The sequence below is a fragment of the Mastomys coucha genome, unplaced genomic scaffold (genome assembly GCF_008632895.1).
Source record: "Mastomys coucha isolate ucsf_1 unplaced genomic scaffold, UCSF_Mcou_1 pScaffold1, whole genome shotgun sequence".
Classification (NCBI taxonomy): Eukaryota; Metazoa; Chordata; class Mammalia; order Rodentia; family Muridae; genus Mastomys; species Mastomys coucha.
The window spans coordinates 82,315,853-82,337,577 of record NW_022196891.1 but is presented as its reverse complement, the minus strand read 5'-3'; the positions used below and the strand labels follow the sequence as shown (position 1 = coordinate 82,337,577).

The following is a 21,725-nucleotide window of genomic DNA, read 5'->3' as shown; positions in this document are numbered from 1 at the left end:
CCCCGTGTTTTTAAGACAGGGACTTTCTACATAGCTCTGAGTGTCCTGGAACTCACTCACAAACCCACTTGCTTCTGCTTCTCAAGTGCCAGGACTATAGGTACATGCCAACATGCTTGGCCTGTACACTCTGATTAAGGTTTCACAGAAACCTAGGAAATGGAATGGCTTATAAACTGGGTGCTAGACTAAAGGAGAAACCCCTCTGGCTTAGGACTTAACACAATTCAGAATATCCTCCCATATGCGCTCGGTACATGGGTGGGTTCTGATGTCATGTCTTGTTATCCTTTTATCCTTTTCCCCACAGAACAGAATTTATCCCTCAGAGTTATTATTCTGTAAGTGCAATGTTGAGTAAGTTAAAACCAGGATCCCTGGAGCTGGAAAAACAGGCAGCTGCTAGCCACCCAATGTGGTTGCTGGGATTAGAACCTGGATCCTTACCAACAGCAGCCAGTGCTCTTGACTGCCAACTGACAAGACCTGTATGATTTTCAGAAATGACCAGCCACGCCACCCACACAATGCTTTCTTACCAAATCTACCTAAGAGGGAAGACTCTTATTAAAACTACTTTTAATAATGGTTTCAGAAGACAGGAGAACTACAGAAGGCAGTGAGCTGAGGCTTGGTCACACATCCATGGGGTCCCTGCTACTTTAACTGGCTCTGGCAGACTCAATGACTGGCTGCTCCTATTTTATAACCACACACTTTCCGTCTTATGAACAAACTGTGTTTCCCCCAGTGGCAGCAGCCCCAGACTAGGAGTTCAAAGCATGCAGATGGACCTTACGTCTTCCTCCTTGATAGCTTGGTACTGGGATGGGCACGGCTGCTTCAGGATTTCCTCCCACTGCCCGTCTTCAATCAGCTCTTGATCCACTTCCCCAGGAGGCAGGTCCTGGAGCAGAGACAAAGTGACACTCCTGAAACTGTTTGTTCCCACAATGCATCGTGTCCCTAACAGGATATGAAGCAACTGGGTGCCCAGCCACTTGTGTTTGCCTCTTATGTTGAGAGCTTTTAAAGACTAGCAGGAGCTGGAAGAGATGAAGTGATCAGCTAGGACTTGCCCAGGAGCTTCCTTCCATCTTGAGGCTGAAGTGCGAGCAGCAGGAACGGGCCTCCTCACAGGAAATCTCACAGTTGTGATGACAGACTCACAGCTGGGTCCTGGCCACATTGAAACCCCGATTCAGGAATATCTAGAAGGAACCCTGTGGGTTGGTGAGCTGTGCACAGACAGCCTGGTCCCTGGTCGAGCATAGGCCGGTAACTCTGGTGACCCTAAGGGATGGAAGGTGTTCAGCCATGCCTCCTGGGCCCCTGGTTCCCATTGCAACTATAATCTTCCACAGCCCCCTGCAGAGAGGTGTGTAACCATCAGGCAATGCCCCAAGCTCCTGGTATTATGTCTGGACTCCACCCCCCCACAGTTACCTGGCACAGTTACCTGGTCCTTGAGGCCCAAGGACCCCAGAACCCAGCTGTGTCTGTGGTGCCGGAGAGTCGGAGCACAACATTGGCAGGTCCTCAGAGACCCCAGACTGCGCCTTTTCCTACCCCCAGAGCTGGTTTCTGTGGCTTCTCAAGCCCAAAGCCCACCCAGTGGTTCTGTGGGGTGCATGCAGTCAAACTTCCTGCATCTGCCTTGCCTAGCAGCCCTAGCCCCGAGCGGACGCAGGACCTCATTTTTGTCCTACAGAACCTAAAACCTTTTTCCTCGCCCCTGTTTACCTAAAATTGTAAATAAGTCTATTTTCCTTTACATATTTCTGTTTCCCCAATTTCCTGTGGAATGCTGGGAGGCTGAGGTAGTGTATGAACCTGGCTTTGAGTTACACAGGGGCTTGGGATGCAGCTCAGCATACAGGAGACTCTGGGTATGATCTCCAGCACCACAGAGGGGTAATGTGAGTGCAGAGAAAAAAATAACATAAAAACAAAAACAAAAACAAAACCCTTTTTATAGAGTCCAGTGTACTGGTAATGCCAGCACTTGGTTGGATGAAGCAGGAAGAAGTCAAGGCCAGCCTGGGCTAACTAATGAGACCCTGCCAAACAAATACCACCATTAAAGGGGAAACGAGGCAGGGCCATCAGTGATGCTTAGCTAAAACCTAAGAACAAGCTGGGAACATAGCTAGGAAATGAAGTCGGCGTGTTCCTCTCTACAGAGAATACAATGCTCTACATGGGAGGCCCTAAAGTCCCACCAGAAAGCTCCTAGATTTACTAACACTTTCTGCAGTGTCAGGATACAAACATGACATGCTTTTTTATACCAATGGCAAATATGCTGAAGAAGAAATCAGAAACAATCCCATTTATAGCAGCCTCAATAAACAAAATGCCTCAGAGGAAACCCAAGCAAGGAGGTGAAGTACCTCTACAATGAAAACTTTGAAATCAGAAAATTCCAGGCCCAGTGGCACACACCTTAAACCCCAGCACTCAGGAGGCAGAGGCAGGTAGACCTCTGTGAGTTTGTGGCCAGCCTGGTCTACATACTGAGTTGCTGGCCAGCCAACACTACATAGTGAGACCCTGTCTCAAAAGACGAAAAACTCTAAAGAAAGAAAAAACGGCAGAGAGGAGTAGATGAGAGGTCTCCCTAGATGAGAGGCCTCCCTAGATGAGAGGTCTCCCTGCTCACGGATTGGTATAGTGAATGATGTAAAACACAAAAGGCTCAGACAGTCAAAGAAATCCTGAGCCAAAATAACACTGCCAGAGGCATCACCATATCTGGTCTCAAATTATACTACAGAACCAGGGTAACAAAGGACATGGTGCTGGCGCAAAAACCAATGTGTAGATCAATGCAACAGAATGGAAACCCCGGACTAATGCCATACAACTAGAGCCACCTGATTTTTGAAAAACACCAAAAATACATGCAGGAAGTAAAAACATCTCAAAAAAATGATGTTGGGAAAACTGGATGTCTACATGTAGAAGAAGGAAACTTGACCCTTCTCTCCTGGCTTGAACAAGAATCAACTCCAGGAGGAGGAGAGCTGGCTATGGAAGTAAGAAAAATGGCTGCTCTTCCAGAGGACCCAAGCTTGCTCTCCCACAAGGCAGCTCACAACCATCTGTAACTCCAGTTCCAGGGGGTCTGGTGCCCTCTTCTGGCCACCGCAGGTAAATGGCTCAAATATGGAGCAGAGCTATCTAGACAAGCGAAGCATCCATCCACATCCACAGATCAGATAACACACACACACACACACACACACACACTCGTAAATAAATAATAACAACTTTAAAAATCTGCATGCCTTTAATCCCAGCACCTGAGAGGTAAAAGTAGCTTTGAGGTAACTCTAGTCTACACAGCTAGGGATACATAGAGAGACCACGTGTCAACAAATAACAACAAAAATGGGCTATAGAACTGAACAGAGAATTCTCAAAAGTAATGGGATTGAAAAAATAAAATCACTCAACATCACTGGCACAAAAGGAAGTACAAATTAAAGCTGCTTTGAGATCTCATCTTGTCCTGTCAGATCGGCTAGCCTTAAGAAACCAAAAGACAGTTGGGGCTGGTGAGGATGTGGAAAAAGAGGAACTTGTTCACTGTGGGAAACCAGTGCAGCCAATATGGAAACTGGTGTGGAGAATCCTTAAAACCCTAAGAACAGCACTATGGTAGCCCAGCTATTCCAGCCCATGACCCAGCTATTCTGGCACATGGCCAGCTATCGCAGTCTTCCACATGCTCAGAGGCCTGACACTCACTGTTGGGAACTAACTTATCTGTTGATTGTCACTTGATTCACAATAGCTAGAATGCATTTCTTTTTTTTAAGTTGGAAAGGAAATAACTAGAAACTGCTCCTCTTTAAAATTATGATTCATTAAAAACCCCAAATGTTGTGTGTGTGGTAACTCCATATAAGTTGGTCGGGGAGACCCTACTGACCCCTAAGACAATATAGGCACTTGTCATTTTTCTTGGTTGCCCACTAGCATTAGATGAAAAGACCTTACTGCTAAGGACACCACACACTTTGGGAGCATGGGACAGAGAAGTCAGACCTGGACACATTCTCCCTCCTGGCCACTGTCCTAGTGCCAGAGGTGCTCTGCAGGCTGCTGGCCACTGTCCTAGTGCCACTGTCCTAGTACCATTCCCACTCTTAGCCTTAATCAGGGAAGATTCTCTTCCTAGTGAACTAGGATGAAGGGAGAGATATATGACTGCCTAATAAGACAAACTTAAGCTGACTGCTCAGCTCTAAGACATTTATACCATCCCCTCTGAGGTTCACCAGGCTTGTAAGAGAGGAAAGGAGGAGAATCCAAGAGTATGGGTGATGGGTAATCAGAATGTATTATATACATGCACTAAATTGTCAAAGAACTAACTTAATAAAAAACAAAAACAAAACATATTCTATTGGTTCAGTTATAAGTATACAGTCCAATTTCTGAAATGAAGGACAAGTGGCCAAGCAAACCAAGCCCAGTCATCTCAGAGTTCCAGAACCTTGATGACTCTTCATATGTAACTGCTGATGCAGGGGCTCAAACCCAGGGCCTCACATATGTGAGCCACATGGTCTTATGACTGAGACATCTCCCACCTTAGAGCCTCACACACAGTCCTATCTAATGGTTTTAAAGCTGCATATTCATTACAATGGTGACCATAGCTCCCATCACTAGGAATGGAGACTTGGCCTATAAGTGGACCAAAATATCATAAAGTCAGATTATCTCCTCTAAGGAACATGATCACTCTTTGTTCAAACAGTAGCACCAATGCTAAGACTAACTATAACATATGATTCCATGGCAGGTCGGGTATGAGTACACACGGCATGGCGCCTCTCACCTCTTCTCCTATAATTGTCAGCTTCGGGAATTTCCGCGCCAGGGAAGAGCAGATGCTCATCTGCACCAAGCGGTCTGCTTTGGTCTGCAGGTCAGTGGCTGAGGTCTGTAACAAAAGCAAATCTCAATAGGAATACGATTAGGGATGGTTAGTCTTCTGACTCCCAAGTGTACCGTAGCCCATAGAATTTACACTATATTTCCAGATTTTAGATCGCAGAGCTTAGCCCCAAATGAATCAACTAGTGATATCCCTCGCTGCTTCTCAGAGAGTTAACAGCAATTAGGACTGAGAAGTGTAGCTGGATGGTATTGCATGACTGTAATATCAGAACATGGAAGGCTGAGGCAGGAGGACAGCCACGAATCTGAGATCAGCTTGCACTACCTGTGAAATTGTATACCAATAAACATAGTTTAGAAACGGTGTGTGTGTGTGTGTGTGTGTGTGTGTGTGTGTGTGTGCATGCGCATGTGTGCTGATGGAGATCAGACACATCCTGACACATGCTGAGCAGGCACCTACCACTGAACTACATTCCCAGCTCCACAACACTTCAAGTTGGCAAAGGTGCTTTTAAATTATTTGGAATATTTTCTTTTCTAATTGAGAAACTCACAAGGTTCTAGACATCTTTAAATGAGTTAAAAGATAAAAAACCACCAGTGTGGTGCCATATGCTTTTTATAATGCCAGCCTGGTCTACACAGTGAATCCCAGGCCAGCCAATGCAGCACAACAAAAGTCTGTCTCAAAACCAAAACCAAACAACCAGATAAAAAGAAAAAGATTTATACTGTTTCAAAGTGAAGCTAAAACTCTATAAACTTCCTCTCACTCATCCTTGTAACTTGAGACATCCCGAAGATGACTCTTCAATGTATTAGAAAGAATTCCTGCTGTTGAGGGCTGTGCACGAACAGCAAAACAGCTTCAGAACTCATGGACTTCTAAATACATATACATATATATGTATTTTACATAAATATGTATGTATTTTACATACATATATACATATGTAAATATATATGTGGATATATATGTAAATATATATGTGTGTATGTGTGTGTGTGTGTGTATGTAAAACTGGTTGGAGCTTTATTCCATCCACACAATGTGTGAACGTGTACGTACGTATGTGTGAAGTTGTTGGAGCTTGTCTTGTTTCATCCACCAAGCGTGTGTTTGTGCATGTATGTGTCTAATTTGTTTCCATCTTTTGTCTTTTTTCCTACTCCTCAGCTCCCTAAGAGTTCAAAGAGTCTCTCACTGGTCACGGAGAGCGCCAGCCCCGGAGAATCAAGCTTTGCTCCCTTAGAGAAAAGTCTATTGAGTGATCAATCGCTGACTCTATGCCCTGCTCAGTTTACACTGGATATTGAAGATGCTCTTTGACATCCTGATCTTGGGGGTGAGGGGAGTGAGAATGCAGGTGGACTTGAAGCAGGGTCTCACATAGCTCAGGCTGGCCTTGAACTTCTGAACCTCTTGCTTTCATCTCCCAAGTGCTGGGATGAAATAAGAAATACTTACCCAAACATGGATTTTTACAAACATGTCACATGTTCTAAGGTTGCAGGGTTTTGTATGAAATAGGTTAGGATCTGTTCTGGAGGTAAAGTTCAGTCAAGAGACCCAGTCCTACATACGAAGACCTTGGATAAAGTCTGGAGTTACTTTCAAAGCACAAATCCAAACTAAGGATCTTGTGGTTTCCGTTACTGTAACTGTTAGTTGTTGTAGACTATGAATTTCTTTACCTACTGTGAAGAATAAACATGATTGCAGAAACGGACAGGATTTGCAGTACCTTCTGCACGATGTCCAGGTCTCCTTCAGCAATGACACACCTGACTATGGTTCCTGCCTTCTGAGCGATGGAATATGCTGAGGCTACGAGCCGCATCAACACAGTGTGGCTGGAAGCCATGATAAACCCTGAAGGGAAAAAGAACAGTGTTTTGTTACTTTAGAGACCAGCGACTAGTTTCCACGAACCGAATTCAAGCCAACACATATTAACTGAACACTTGGGGCTGCCTCAACTAACTGTACAGGTTCTTTAGTAAATACATACTAAAATGACTTGGAAAAGGCACAGTTTCAGAATGAACTCTTAAACCGTCACTCTCTTTCATAGTCCACAAAGCCTTTCAAAGCCTGGAGAATTGAACTCAGCAGGTGAAGGAGTTTTGAGTGTGAGGTATGGAAGTCTTAGGAGCTAAAATTAAAATATATCCAGCCTTGATGTGCTATGCTGAGGCTTTGAACACTAGTGCTCAAGAAGTGCACGAGAAGGGTAAGCTAGAGAAGGGCTCTCAGGAGAAGAACACTCACTCAAGGTCCGGTGTGCAAACTGTTTAACCCTGGCAGGTGAGAGTGCCCTGTGTAGACCAGGTGGCTTTGAATTCAGAGATCCAACTGGCCCTGCCTCCTGCTGGGCCTCTTCACTCCACTTATGTGACAGTCTCACTATTTAGTCCAGGCAGGCCTAACAAGTATGTGTCAACATGACTGGCTTCAACAGAAAATGTACAGGACAATCTGAAGGGCCCACTGGGGCCATTGAGGGCTTAGCAGACATCTTTTTCTCTCTTTTCTCTTCTCTTCTCTTTTCTTTCTTCCTTCCTTCCTTTCTTTTCTTTCTTTCTTTCTTTTTTTTTTTTTGTAGGTTTTTCGAGACAGAGTTCCTCTGAGGAGCCCTGGCTGTCCTGGAACTCACTGTGACTCACTCTGTAGACAAGGCAGGCCTCAAACTCAAGAGATTTCCCTGTTCCTGCCTCCAGAGTACTGGGATTAAAATTGTGCACCACCACTGCCTGTCTCATAAATCTTTTTTTTTTTTTTTAAAGGGAGAGAAACAATGTAACCAAAACTAATGTGCAGTACTGAAAACCATCTTGTGACAAATAGCTGTACAGAATACCTAGGGTATTTTCTTATACTGTACTCAAGCTATAGTGATTTTCTTTACATACTAGGTACTGCAGGTAGAATTAAGCAAGTTGTGATCATTACTAACTAAGGAATGAACTCTTAATTAATTATCATTTAATTATAATCAATTAAAAATATTTCATTGGCTTTACCCCAACTTCTCTATCTGTGAACACCCACATATCTAATGTACTTTGTACTGATAAAGTAGTTCTGGGTTACTAACCCCACCCAGCACCTTTTGGGGGGCAGGAGGAATGCTGGGAAATCACACCAGAGGCCTTCCCAGTCAAGTTCTTTCTCACTGAGCTACACTCAGTGAATGCCTAACCGTTGAGAGTTTAACTGTGGGAGTGGTGACAGAGAAGCAATTCTCTTGCTATAGTTTCCCATACATATCATTCACTCTTGAGCCTATTCACTAATCATTTGAGCCTTGTCAGGCTTCAGGCAAAGTTAATCCATTTCCTCCTAAGCTTGCCAGATATATGCAGCCTTTCCTTCTTCCAACGGAAAATTCCCAGGCTGCCTGCTCACTACCTTCTTTAATAAATGCACTATGTTTATAAACTGTAATTTAAAGAGAACATCAGCTTGTGAGACATAAAAATAGAAATATTACTACCCCCTGGCCCTAATATTTTTCTTATCATAGTTTTTAAAGAAATATATACAATTTTGATTCTTGGTATAAAGAAAAAGAAAAAAATATGACATAAAATGTGTAAAAGAGGACTGGAGAGATGACTCAGTGGTTAAGAGCACTGATTGCTCTTCCAGAGGTCCTGAGTTCAATTCCCAGGCACCACATGGTGGCTCACAACCATCTGTAATGGGATCTGATGCCCTCTTCTGGTGTGTCTGAAGACAGCTATAGTGTACTCATATACATAACATAAATAAATAAATCTTTAAAAAAAAAAAGTGTGAAAGAGATTCTTACTAGCCTTTCCACTTCTGCCAGTCTTCCCTAGGAACCCAAGTGGGAATTACCTTTGCATGTGACGGGTGGCTTAAGAACAAGGCTCAAAGCAGCCACTAAGTTAACTCCCTCACAACAGCTCACATCACACATTCCTTCATCTTTCCATCTTCTCTCTGAGTCTTACCTGAAGCATTACTTCTTCATGACCTTTCAAAAGCAACATTAAAGACAGAGATTCTGGAGTCGCGTCTCCATGGCCACACCCTGCCATCCATTAGCTGAAGGCTTTTAGGAGGAGAGTCACTTCAACTCTCAATCCATGAACTTAGAAATGGGAAAACCCACATATTCATACAGGGTTGCTGTGGTTATGAAGTAAAAACTGCATGGAAGGTACTGACTACAGATACACGCATCCAACAACACCAGCTAAGCATATCTAATGTTCCCTTTGTTCTGGCTATTCAGTATGGATACACAGGAGCGTTAAAAACAAAAGGAGAGGGGCTGGAGAGATGACTCAAGGGTTAAGATGTTCTTATAGGAGACTAGAGGTTATATCCCACAACCCACATGGGGCTGCTCACAAACACTAGCACCTCCTGCTCCGAGGGACCAGATGCCCTCTCCTGACCCCCATGGGCACCTGCACTCATGAGTACATATCTAAATACAGACACACACATGGGCACCGGCACTCATGAGTACATATCTAAATACAGATACACAGAGATTTGCCTGCTCCTGCCTCCAGAGAACTGGGATTAAAGTCATGTGCCACCACCGCCTGTCTGATAAGTCTTTTATTAAAAGGGAGAGAAACAATGTTACTGAAACTAATGTGCAGTACTGAAGACCACCTTGTGACCAATAGTTAGCTGTCCAGAATTAAGACACAGGCACACTGCCACATATAGATACACAGGTACATACATAGAATCTAAAACACATAACTTAAAATAATTTTTAAAAAGGCTACTGTATCTTTTAGAAGGGTGTCATGGTTTGTATGTAACTATCTCTCATGCGCCCATGTGTCTGAATGAATACTTGCTCACCAAATGCTGGTGCTGTTTTAGGACACTGGGGTAGAACCCTTGGGAAGCTGGGCCTAGTTAGAGGAAGTGGCTAGCTGGACAGTGGGCCTTAAGGTTTCATTATGGTCCAGCACTGACACCTGCTCCATTTCTCTGCTTCCAGATCCACCAAGATGTAAGAAGCCACATGTAAGCTTCCACCACCAAGAATGAAGAGCCAGCCACCATGTTTTCCCCACCAGATGCCAGTAAACCATGAGACAAAATTATAAACACCTTCACCCTGAGTTTTTTTTTTTTCTTTTTTTCTTTTTTACTCAATGGTGAGGAAAGCAACTGATACAAAGGATATTCCGACCCTAGGGAGGAACACAGTGACTGACGGGAAAGAGCTTCTGCTGCATTTCATTCTGGGCTTGAGCCTTAAGAGAAAATATGGAAAACACCGAATAAAAAGGCAATTAACTTAACGTCCATGCTCATGAGAAATCTTTCTAATACCTGCCAACCACTCTAGAAGGAGAGAAAATACCATAAGTGGAAAATGGTGGTGTGTGCCTGTGATCTGACCACTCAGGAGGCCGCTGAGAACAGCCTGGGCCAGAAACCAAGTGCTCGCCAGCCAGGTGTACACAGTAAGACCCTGCGTAAAGACAAAACAAGCAAGCAAACAAAAACAAGGAACAGCAACAAGGGAAAAACAGCAAAGCTCAAATGACCAGAGTTGCTTCTCACAGTAGGAGCGGGAAGAGGAAGAAGGGGGAGAGGAGGGAGAGGAGGAGGGGAGCACGGCCATGCCCATCGCCATCACCACTACCATCATCAACAGTGACAACAACACCTTCTTTTGTTCTTCATCTTTAATTCATATAAGGATGGTGAGCATGCAGATTAGGATTCAAAAGTGTCCAACGTGTTCCCAGTAAAACCATTAAAATAACTTATCTCTGGAACCTGGCTCAGTAGTGCTGAAGTTCAAGGTATTTGGAAAGATAGAAATGAGCATGATGGTGCAAATTCTGAACAATTAATAGAGATCCCCTCATTAGCAGCTATCAAAATGTAATCATCAGCTAATCAGCTGGGCGTGCCAACCTTGCTTCTGGTCCTTGCACCTGGGAAGCTGAGTCAGGAGGACTGGGCGTAAAACATCAACCGTGGTTACATAGTAAGTTCCAGGCTAGCTGTGGCTACCGAGTGGATACTTTCTCCAAACACCCATGTATGTACACATAGACCCTAAATTCCAAAAAAGTCATATAAATATGACATATATATGTATATATATACATACACACACACACACATATATATATGGGCATGTATATATATATATACACAATATATGTATTATATGTAATATATGTATTATATATAATATTGTGCATTATATATAATATATATACACAATATATGTATATGTGTAATATATGCACACAAATACAGAGATAGAACAACCCTGGGCCTCATGCATGCTAGGCAAACACTACCAACTGAACAATCTCTCTTAGTAAAATTCCAGAAATGAATCCAAACATATTACTAAGGGTGGTATTTTAAATCCAAGAAAGAAGCAGATGAATGTAGGGACAGTCGCCTAGCACTTGGGAGGGGAGCAGGAAGAGCCTGGATTTGAGGTGGGCTACACAGCAAGATCCTGTCTCAAAAGAAAAAAGGAGAGAGGAAAAAGGAAAGAAAGAAAAAGGAGGAAAGTCACTCGTACACAAACGGAAACTGCGAAAGCATCAACAACAGTTGGGTCTTTCTTGCATTCTTATTAAAATATGTTCCAGGGAAACTGGTAAAATGGTTCGTTGGTAAAGGTGCTAGCCACTAAGCCTGAAAACTTGAGTTCAAATATACAGTGAACGGAGAGAACTGATTCCTGCAAACAGCCCTCCATCCTCCACCTGTGGCACATGTACACATGTACACACACTGTGCGCGCGGGCACACATCGCACACACAAGCGCACACACACGCACACCGCATACACACACCACACACACTGCACACTGCATACACACATGCGCACACACATGCACACCGCATACACACACCACACACTGCACACACACCACACACACACACACACACACACACACACGCACACCACACACATGCGCACACACCGCACACACACACACACACACACTACACATACCGCACATATGCACACACACACACACACACACACACACACACACACGCAATGCTAGGTTTTGTGGTTATTATTTAATGTTCCAGGAAGTCCTGGCTGGAAGCACACTCCTATAATCCCCAAACTCAGGGGGCTGAAGTAAGAGTACCTTGGTTTTGAAGCCAGCCTAACAGTTTTTCTCGATCACTCTAGTAGATTTAAATTAAGATAGAAACTACAGGAAGTATAGGAATGGCTTCATAAACTTGAAAAGGGCCTTTAAAACATAAAAGTAAGTGTATTAACAGATTTACACAGAAATTAAAACGTCTACATGTCCAAAATGCCGCAAGCAAAGCCAGTTCATACCAGATAACAGAGAGGGAAAGCCCTGTATCATCCACTAATAATTGAGCTGTTTTGTTTGGGACAAGAACAGTTGACAAGCAGTTCCCGGAAAAAGAAAGGTGTTCATCACTAAAATACACGAAATGCTCAACCTACTGAATTTAAAAGAAATGTAAACTTAAGAGCCCGAGAAGTGATTAAGGTTGGCTCAAGAAAGCATTTGCCCAGTCTGCAGGGATCGAAGGGAAAAAAAGTGTTCCTTTGGAGCCCTGCAACAAAACCAAAACGTGTACCTCGTTCGACGCGGCTATTAGACTCCCGGTGAAATAAATCACAACACCCTACGGATGCGCAGAGATGACAACGGAAAGGACCTCTGCTATCAAGAAGTTTCAAAATTCGGATGCAAAAGTCAGGTTTAACTCTGTCGTTTATTGCAGCGTGAAAGAAAGGGTGCTGATAGACAACCCCGTGTGGCCACTCAACCGTCCAGTCGCGTCTGAACTAGAAGCAGTGTACCCGAAAGGGGTGCTCGGGACTAGAACCCCCGGCTCTCCTCTCCTCTGTGCCGGGGTGGGCAGCTACCTGAACAACGAGAAACTAGGGCCGCCTGAGGCTCTGCCCTGCCGGCGGAGAAACTTACACTCAAGCCTGGCGTCCCCTAAGCGCTGTCCGGCCTGGTGGCTCGCTGTCCCGCACCCGGCCACCTCCAAGTCCGCCGGTCCACTGTGGAGCGGAGGACCGCAGCTGCGCGTGCGCGAGGTCGGCGCAGGCGCACACAGCCCCGCGCGCTCCGAGCGGCCGGGAAACGCGTTTCTGAGCGTTTGGCCGCTTGTCTGTCCCGGGCCCTTCCCGGGTGCTGGCTCCGGGCATCCTTGCTTCACCCAAACTGTTTTTGTTTTCTTCTCTGACTTAGCTGCGACTGCACAGGTGCCACCACGCGGGCTTGGCTTTGGTTTTTAGTGATTTGCTTTTATGGAATTCTTTTCATAAAAGCAACACTTTTTTTCTTAAAAATTCTCCTGCTGTTCTTTTCTGAGGATGATAATGAACAGATTTTTGTTTTTATGCGTTTTCTGCGACTTCCAAGCCTTAGTTATTAGAAGCAAACCATAACATTTATTCATATATATGTGTACATACATATATACATATATGTATATATACATGTGTGTGTGTCTTTTCACTCAGGCTGCCCTCGAATTCTTGGCAGTCCTACCTCATTTTTTTTTTTTTTTAATGTACTGGGATCCTAGGCATAAATAAACCCTCACACACTTCTATTCTCACCATCGATAAATGTCCACACACACCATTACACACAGCTATGATTGGAAGAGACTTCTTTATTTCTTCTACTCTAGTTTAGACCTACCTTTTATGTGTGGTAAAAATGTCTACAACAGGGGTTGGAGAGATGGCTCAGTGGTTAAGAGCACTGACTTCTCTTCCAAAGGTCCTGAGTTCAAATCCCGGTAACCACATGGTGGCTCACAACCATCTCCATAATGAGATATGATGCCCTCTTCTGGTGTGTCTGAAGACAGTTGCAGTGTACTTACATATAATAAGTCTTTTTTCAAAATCTTTTTTTAAAAAAAGTCTATAACACATGCCCTTTAAAGCCATACACTGGATGCTGGTGAGATGGCCCAGCAGGCAGCTTGGAGAACTTGTTGTTCCAGAGGACTGCGGTGGGGTTTGGTTCACCGCCGAGGCTCACACCTATCCAAACCTCTAGTTCCTTGGTGCCCCAACAGCCTCTCCTGACATCTTCCAGCACCAGACACACACATGGTGCACATATAACACATGCAGGCAAACACTCGTACACATAAAATAAGTAAATCTAAAAAATCTTTTTTAAAAAAATCCATTCATTGGCTTTTGTAATTACATTGTAACAGTGTAACAATTGCCCTAAGTAAAGGACAGATACAATCTCATGAACATAAGCTTAGCCACTGAGATGCAGAGTCCATGAGCACTCTGTATTGTACGCCTCTTTCATGAGCTCACCGTGTATCTTTGGAGTGAGAATTTTGGAGTTTTGGTTTTTGTTTGTTTGTTTTGAAAAACAAGTAATATGTTTCTGCCTTGATCCTAGGTGTGGGGATATGGGGGCGGCTTCAGACTGTCCGAAGCAGCCTACAATTTGCCTCTTGCCCTAGCAGAGGCCTGGTTTTGCCAGCTGCAGATAATTTCTGTGATTGTGTGATATTTCGAATTCTGATAACTTTTCAGATGCTATATAAATGCTATAGGCCCAAGAGTGGGGGTGGGGTGCCATACTTGTGCTCAAAGAAGAAATAAGATGGGGGGCGGAGGTCCTCTATCTCTTTTTCTCCCCTCTATCCTTGTTTTTCTCCTATCTAGTGATAGGGGGTGAAACTGGGAGAATAAAGCACAGGAAAAGAAGAACCCACAAAGTAGTTAAGACCAGCTACATATCTTCTCAGAAAACAGCCGAGTTGATTGGATGCAGCTAGACAGACGTTCTGAAGACTTTGGGGGTAGGGTTTTCTTCCTGCTGCTGTGAGATGACAGCTGTCGGTCAGGCTCCCAGACGGGAAAGTGCAGTTCAGAGAACAGCATTCTAAATATTGTCATTCACTACAGAGCGGGGGAGATAGTGGTACAAAAAAACACCGCGTATAATTCCAGGAGCGGAAGACCCACATTCCCTGAGCTAGCTGCTTAGAGAGACTTTTAACTATATGGGCCAGCTCTTCGTTTCTTTGAGAGACTCTAATCCCTTGAATGAGGTGGAAGAGGTACAGAAGATAACGCCCACCATCAGTCTAGGACTTCCACATACACACACACATGCACGCCCACACATCAAATAAGCATACACACACACACACACACACACACACACACACACACACACACACACACACACGTACACACGCACACACGCATGGAAATGAGAAGAAAGGCAATACACGCTGTATACTACCTCCGGCAGTCCGTTTCCACTGTCCCAATACTTGTTACCGATCTCCATGTTTGTTCTAATCTATTAGACGACTCGGTGTCATCCTGGCTCCCAAAGGTGAGCATATATATTTTTTTAAAGATTTATTTACTATTATATGTAAGTACACTGTAGCTGTCTTCAGACACCCCAGAAGAGGGCATCAGATCTCATTACGGATGGTTGTGAGCCACCATGTGGTTGCTGGGATTTGAACTCAGGACCTTTGAGAGAGCAGTCAGGGCTCTTAACTGCTGAACCATCTCGCCAGCCCGAGGTGTGCATATTTTTGCATTCACTGGCTATATTTTTTATGAATTGTCTGTGCTTACCTTTCACCTGCCCCTCCTTTATCTTGTCTGTAGCCACTTTTTACACATTTTTTTTGTTGTTGTTGTTAAAGTGTAGCATAGCAATGGTAAAATGACAGTTGTAAACCCGTGTAGCCGGGGCTGTCCTGTAGACTCTTGTAGACAGGCTGGCCTCGAACTCGGAGATCCGACTGGCTCTGTCACCATGTGCTGAGATTAATCCCCTGCGCCACCACTGCACGGATTTAGCTTTGCTACTTATGTTTATGATCCTGGACAAGTTAATTAGATGTATCTGACTGGGGAAAGCCGAGTGATGGTAAACACCGCTCTCTACTCCCGCTAGACTTCACGGAATACCTGTAGAGCTTGAGACTTCCAAGCCGGAAGGCCCCGCCCCGCCCCGGCCCCGCCCCTTCCGCCCCCGAGCGCGTGCGCAGTTCCTCGCCGCCCAACTCTTCAAGGGGTCCCTGCATTTAGATCCCGGGCGGCTGCCGTGGGCCGCGTGCGGAGGGGTCCGCCCGGGTCGTCCACCATGCTTTGGGGGCTGCGCCCTCGCGGGTCCGGGGCGGCGGCGCTCGGCGCGGCTGGGAGCTTATGGGGGCCCGCCCGTTTCCCCAGCCGCCTGGGGTGTCTGGGGGTGACGAGGAGGCTCGTGGTCCGCTCAGTGGCCGGGGCGGACAGCTCGCCGAGCAGCGCGAAAAGCGGCCGATACCGTGACACTGTGCTGCTGCCGCAGACCGGCTTCCCGATGAAGCTGCTGGGCCGCCAGCAGTCCGACATGGAGCTGGAGATCCAGCAGGTACCGGACGCGGCCACCCGAGCAGGGCGGGGCGGGCCAGCTCTGCGGGAACCCTCCGGGCCGCTGGGGTCCCCAGGCGGGTTCCTGGGGGTCACAGAGCAACCTTCCGACGTCCGCGCCACGCGAGGCGGCTCGGCGCTCCTCCCCACCCGGTCACTTGTCAGAAAGTAGCCAGCCGTGAGCCTGTGAGCATAAAAACTCAAGTGTGGGCTGGAGAGGATCCGCGTTCGGTTCCCAGCACACAAGTCTGGCCGTTCACAACTATCTGTATAACTCCAACTCCAGGAGATCCCAACGCCTCTGACCTCTGCAGGCACCTGCGCTCGCAGGCACCACACACAAATAATAAAACATAAAAGCTTTAATCCCAGCACTTAGGAGGCAGAGGCAGGCGGATTTGAGTTCGAGGCCAGCCTGGTCTACACAGTGAGTTCCAGGACAGCCAGGGCTACACAGAGAAACCCTGTCTCGAAAAACAAACAAACAAACAAACAAACAAGAGAAACATAAAAGCTAAACTTAAAAAATAATAAAAGTATTACCGAAGAAGGGAAGTTGAACCACATGTTTAGGTTTTTCACAGGAGTCATGATTCCTTTGTAGGACATAGTAGCCGCCCTTTTCTGGGTCCCCTATGTAGTCTGTATCTGTCTCCTATATCATGCTGAATTTGCTAACGTCTGAGATTCACTTGTTAGTGTCCGTACACTAGAGTATTTAAAATATTCCTGATAATCAGGAATACTGCCTAAGTGAATAGTGTTAGCCTGAGTATTCTTTGGATTTAGGGAAGTATCGAGGCCAAAGAATAGCAAGAATAAATTACCAGTGTGTTTTGGGTGGCAGAGTGGGCTGGACAGCGCAATGGACAGGTCTTTCAGCTAGGATTGAGGCACTGAATACTGAGAGACTTGCCAAGATTTTAGAGCCGCCATGCCACTTAAAAGATTACACTTTAATCTGAAGTATTGTTGGGGGTTTTTGAAAACTCCTGAAGGGCTGGAGAGATGACTTAGTGGTTAAGAGCACTGACTGCTCTGCAGAGGTTCTGAGTTCAATTCCCAGCAACCACATGGAGCTCACAACCATCTGTAATGGGATCTGATGCCCTCTTCTGGTGTGTTTGAAGACAGATACAGTGTTCTCATATAAATAAAATAAAGAAAATCTTAAAAATAAACAAATGAAGACTACGGAAAGTGTTAAGAGAATTCTAGTTCATTCCAGAAAGTTTTCCAGTTATATTTCTGGGCTGAATGGATTGGAATGGGATAAATGATGACCAAGTATTGATAAGAGTCTACAGCATGTATTTATGTGATATGTAAACATTGGCTTTTTTTCTTATATAAAACAGAAATGTGGCTTTTCAGAGCTTTATTCCTGGCAAAGAGAAAGAAAAGTAAAGACGGAATTTTGCCTTCATGATGGGCCTCCCTATGCAAACGGTGACCCGCATGTTGGACATGCCCTAAACAAGGTAATTAGAATTTAGGTTGTAAAACTTGGAAGTAAATGCCTTGCAAAAGAGTGTATATTGTTTGTGTATGATAATTACGTAAACTTGTATTGGCCTATGTAAATACATCAATTACTAGTGAGTTTATGTTTCTTGTGGTGCTTGGGAATCAAACCCAGGGCCTCGTTTATGCTAGGTAAGTATTCTTCCAGTGAACTGCGTTCCAGATATATCTTACATGTGTGGTAGGGTCTGTGATGGAGCCCAGGATGTAACACGCGGGCGATTAGCTCCTGCCCCTGCATCTCATCTCTGCATCTGCAGCTCTCACTGAACACATTAGTGGCCACACACAGTTCTGATACTGACGAACACTAACATTGCTGGAGTTTTCTTTCAGCCTTTTGTTACTTTACACTTAAATTCCATCTTATTTGATACTTCCCGTTTATGTGTCAGGCATTCTTCTGTATTCCAGTAGTGAAGTACAAAGTCATATGCCTTCCTTCCTCTCTACTTGGAAAGATGAATGGGCGAAACATGCAACACACTAGAGAGTGCTAATCGCTGTGGAGGAAGCAAAACTGGGCAGGAGAGGCTAGAGGAAGAGTCAGTGTGGAGCCTTTCTAACGAAGGTTTACTTTACTTTATGTGTATGGGTGCTTGGCGGGTGTGTGCATTTGTGCACCACTGGCATGCTTAATGCCTGCAGATGCTAGAAGAAAGCGTGCAGATGCTCTGTAACTGGAGTTAAAGATATTGTGAGCTGCCATAGGTGCCCAGCTTCTCTGGAGAGCAGTCAGTGCTGTTCACGGAGACATCTCTGCAGCCCCCTGTAACAGTTTTATATATATATATATATATATATATATATATATATATATATATGTACTTTTGTATTTGTATGTGTACATACACACACACGCATACACACAGACACAGAATTTTTTTTCGTCTTATCCTTATTGGAATTGAATAGTGGAGCAGTGTGCCTGCAAGGGAAGTACTCCTGAGCCAGATGCCGAGTCCTCTTTATTTTGTTTTGTTTTGTTTTGAAACAAAATCTCAGTTGTCCAGGCTGGCCTTGATGTCACTGTAGTTCAGGCAGGCATTGAACTTGGAATCTTCCTCCTTTAGCCTGTGCCTGTGTAGATGCTGTGGTTGATTACAGACCCCTGTTCTTGGGCCTGGCTGAGAGTCCATTTTTAAGTCTTTCTGCCTGCTCCTTTCTATGGTGTAAGCAGGGTGGCTTGGGTATTGATGTGCCTGCTGCTGAGGCTGCTACTGACTGAGGGCCTTCCTAGTACAAAACAGTGAGCGTGAGGTTTACCTTGTGCGGTGTCGTTCTGCAGGGGTCTATGCTGCCCAGCAGGCCTGAGCAGCTAATGTTGCTTTATTTATGTTAATTTTTCCATAAGCATAATAAAAATTTCTAACTGGCGTATTTATTGTCAAGAATTTAGAAAGTGAGAAGTGTTACTCTAAAAGGTAGAATGGAAGCTGGTGTGGCGGCATATGACTTTAATTCCAGCACTGGAGAGTCAGAGAGGCAGGTGGCAGGTGGATCTCTGAGTTTGAAGCCAGCATGGTCTATAAAGTGAGTTCCAGACAGCCAAGGCTGTTATACAGAAAAAACAAACAACCAAAAAAGTAGACTGGGCTGAGACTTTCCCCCAACTTGACAAATAATGAACTGTGGGGCATCAAGGTTTACATATATAATTCTCTTGTTTGATTTTTTTCCACCTCGATAGCATTATTATTATGAAATTCAAATATTTGTTATTTTGTGTGAATGTTGCACGTTAATTTGTAGATTTAATGTGTTATTTTATGGAAATACTTTAAAATCGAATTTGATGCTGTCAAAATAGTATTTCTGGCTGGGCAGTGGTGGCGCACGCCTTTAATCCCAGCACTTGGGAGGCAGAGGCAGGCAGATTTCTGAGTTCGAGGCCAGCCTGGTCTACAGAGTGAGTTCCAGGACAGCAGGGGCTACACAGAGAAACCCTGTCTCGAAAAACCAAAAAAAAAAAAAAAAAATTTCTGGAAGGAGTGAGATTATAAGCTTGTGTGTCTTCTGCTGGTGACTGCACTTTCATCCCTACAGATTTTGAAAGACATTGTCAATCGATTCCATATGATGAGAGGTTCCAAGGTACACTTTGTGCCTGGCTGGGATTGCCATGGCTTGCCCATTGAAACGAAAGTGTTATCCGAGCCTGGTGTAAACTCGAAGACTCTTTCAGCCATGGAGATCAGGGAGAAAGGTAAGCTCTTTCCATTTTCACAGCCTTCCTCTCAAACCAGGCTCTGCCAGAGGGACTCTTGCTGACAGTGAGATAGATCTCTTAGATGACCCTTATTTATCCTAGGTTTGCCTCACAGCCTTAATTCCATCCTCCTGCCTTGGCCTTCTGAATGGCAGCATCGTTAGCATGGGCCTCCATATAATCCCAGATTATTAAAAAATGACTTTTGTGAGACTTGGTATTTGGAGATTGGAGGAACAGTGTTGGGAATGTCCCAGCTGTTCCTTCAGTTTCGCATCTTATTGTTCCTGAGTTGCTGTTTCTAACCTCGCTGGGTGGAGCTCACTGCCTAAAATCAGGCATAGAACTGGAAGTCAGTTCCAAAATACATATGTCTTAAATCTGGGTGTGGTGGTGCTTGCCTGAAAACTAGGCATGAGGAGCCTGAGTCAGCGGTGTCATGAGTCTGCAGTCAGCCTGGGTTCTAGTCCAAGGCTCTGTCTCTAAGTGAAAACCACACAACAAGGCAGAGCCCGCAGATCTCAGTCAGTCCCTGCGGAGATCTGTCTGGTCAGACGTCTGAACCACCAGGTGCGTGAAGGTGGTTTTCCTCCCGAAACACATTCCCGTTCCTTTAGACTTGTTATCTGAGGAAAGTTAGGCGTTTGCTGTACCAACAGTATTATTCTCTGGCCATTTCCTGAATGAAGAAGTAATGAGGAGGACTAGTGAGATGGCTCAACGGGGAGGATGAGGGGGTAGGGGAACCCCTGAGATTGATCTCCAAGCTGAGGGAGAGAACCCAACCAGGAAGGAGAAAGTTGTTCTCTGACTTCCCTACATGCAACTGTGTTAACATGCACATAGCACGTACATGCACGCGCATGCACACATACACACACACACACACACACATACACACACACACACACACACACACACACACACACACACACACACACTATATCACTACTACTATTAATATAAGGAATGATGTGGGATATTTTCCAGTATATTTATTTTAAGAATGAACTTCATAGTCTGGAAGATACTAAAGACAGTATATGATTCAGGTTTTTGTGGTTTTGTTTGTTTTTTGAGACAGTGTTTCTTCCTCTGAGTGGCCTTGGCTGGCCTGAAACTCACTTTGTAGAACGAGTTTGAACTCAGATCTGCCTGTCTCTCCCTCGACTGCTGGGACCACCACTGCCCATCAAAATTCCAGTTAATTAAAAAACAAAACAAAACAAAACAAAAAAACAGCTTGTTCTAGATTTCAAATGCTTTCAAATAATGCCCGCTGAGAGTTCTTCACAGGACTGGGAGGGTAGGTCAGTAGGAAGGGTAGCTACCTGGCATGCCTGCGCTCCTGGTTCGGTGCCCAGCACTGCACCTTCTGAGAGTGATGGCTCTCTCCTGGACTCCCATAGTCAGGATGAAAAATCCCTCCAAAGCATGATGGAGGCCACACCAGCCCGGATCAGCAAGGATTTTCTAGTCTAATGGTGCCTAGCACCTTCACTTAGAGAAGCTTCTAGAAAAGTCCGTGTTTAAGACTACAAAAAGCGAGTCAGATTTAGCAAGGGCAGGTAGCACTAGAGGTAACCAGATGCCGTGGGGCAAGCGTAAGAAAATAAACAACACAAACCAAGGTCACTTGCCATCATCAGAACCCAATTCTC

General features: G+C 44.9%; 2 protein-coding genes across 3 annotated transcripts in view; one reads left to right on the top strand and one right to left on the bottom strand.

Moving 5' to 3' along the window:
* Bpnt1 (3'(2'), 5'-bisphosphate nucleotidase 1) overlaps positions 1-12,985 on the bottom strand; it is a 24,150-nt gene extending 11,165 nt beyond the window's left edge. For both annotated transcript variants that reach the window (XM_031337900.1, XM_031337909.1), the window contains exons 1-4: positions 12,883-12,985; positions 6,663-6,790; positions 4,853-4,957; positions 800-907 (exon numbers count right to left, since the gene is read on the bottom strand). In XM_031337900.1, coding sequence (XP_031193760.1) covers positions 800-907; positions 4,853-4,957; positions 6,663-6,782 — 333 coding nt within the window. In that variant the 5' untranslated portion in view covers positions 6,783-6,790; positions 12,883-12,985. The remainder of the gene's footprint in view (positions 1-799; positions 908-4,852; positions 4,958-6,662; positions 6,791-12,882) is intronic.
* Positions 12,986-15,955: 2,970 nt separating this feature from the next.
* The window catches only part of Iars2 (isoleucyl-tRNA synthetase 2, mitochondrial), a 45,032-nt gene continuing 39,262 nt past the window's right edge, over positions 15,956-21,725 (top strand). Inside the window, exons 1-3 of the mRNA XM_031337886.1 lie at positions 15,956-16,332; positions 17,690-17,812; positions 19,902-20,061. Of these exons, the coding sequence (XP_031193746.1) occupies positions 16,066-16,332; positions 17,690-17,812; positions 19,902-20,061 (550 nt within the window). The 5' untranslated portion in view covers positions 15,956-16,065. The remainder of the gene's footprint in view (positions 16,333-17,689; positions 17,813-19,901; positions 20,062-21,725) is intronic.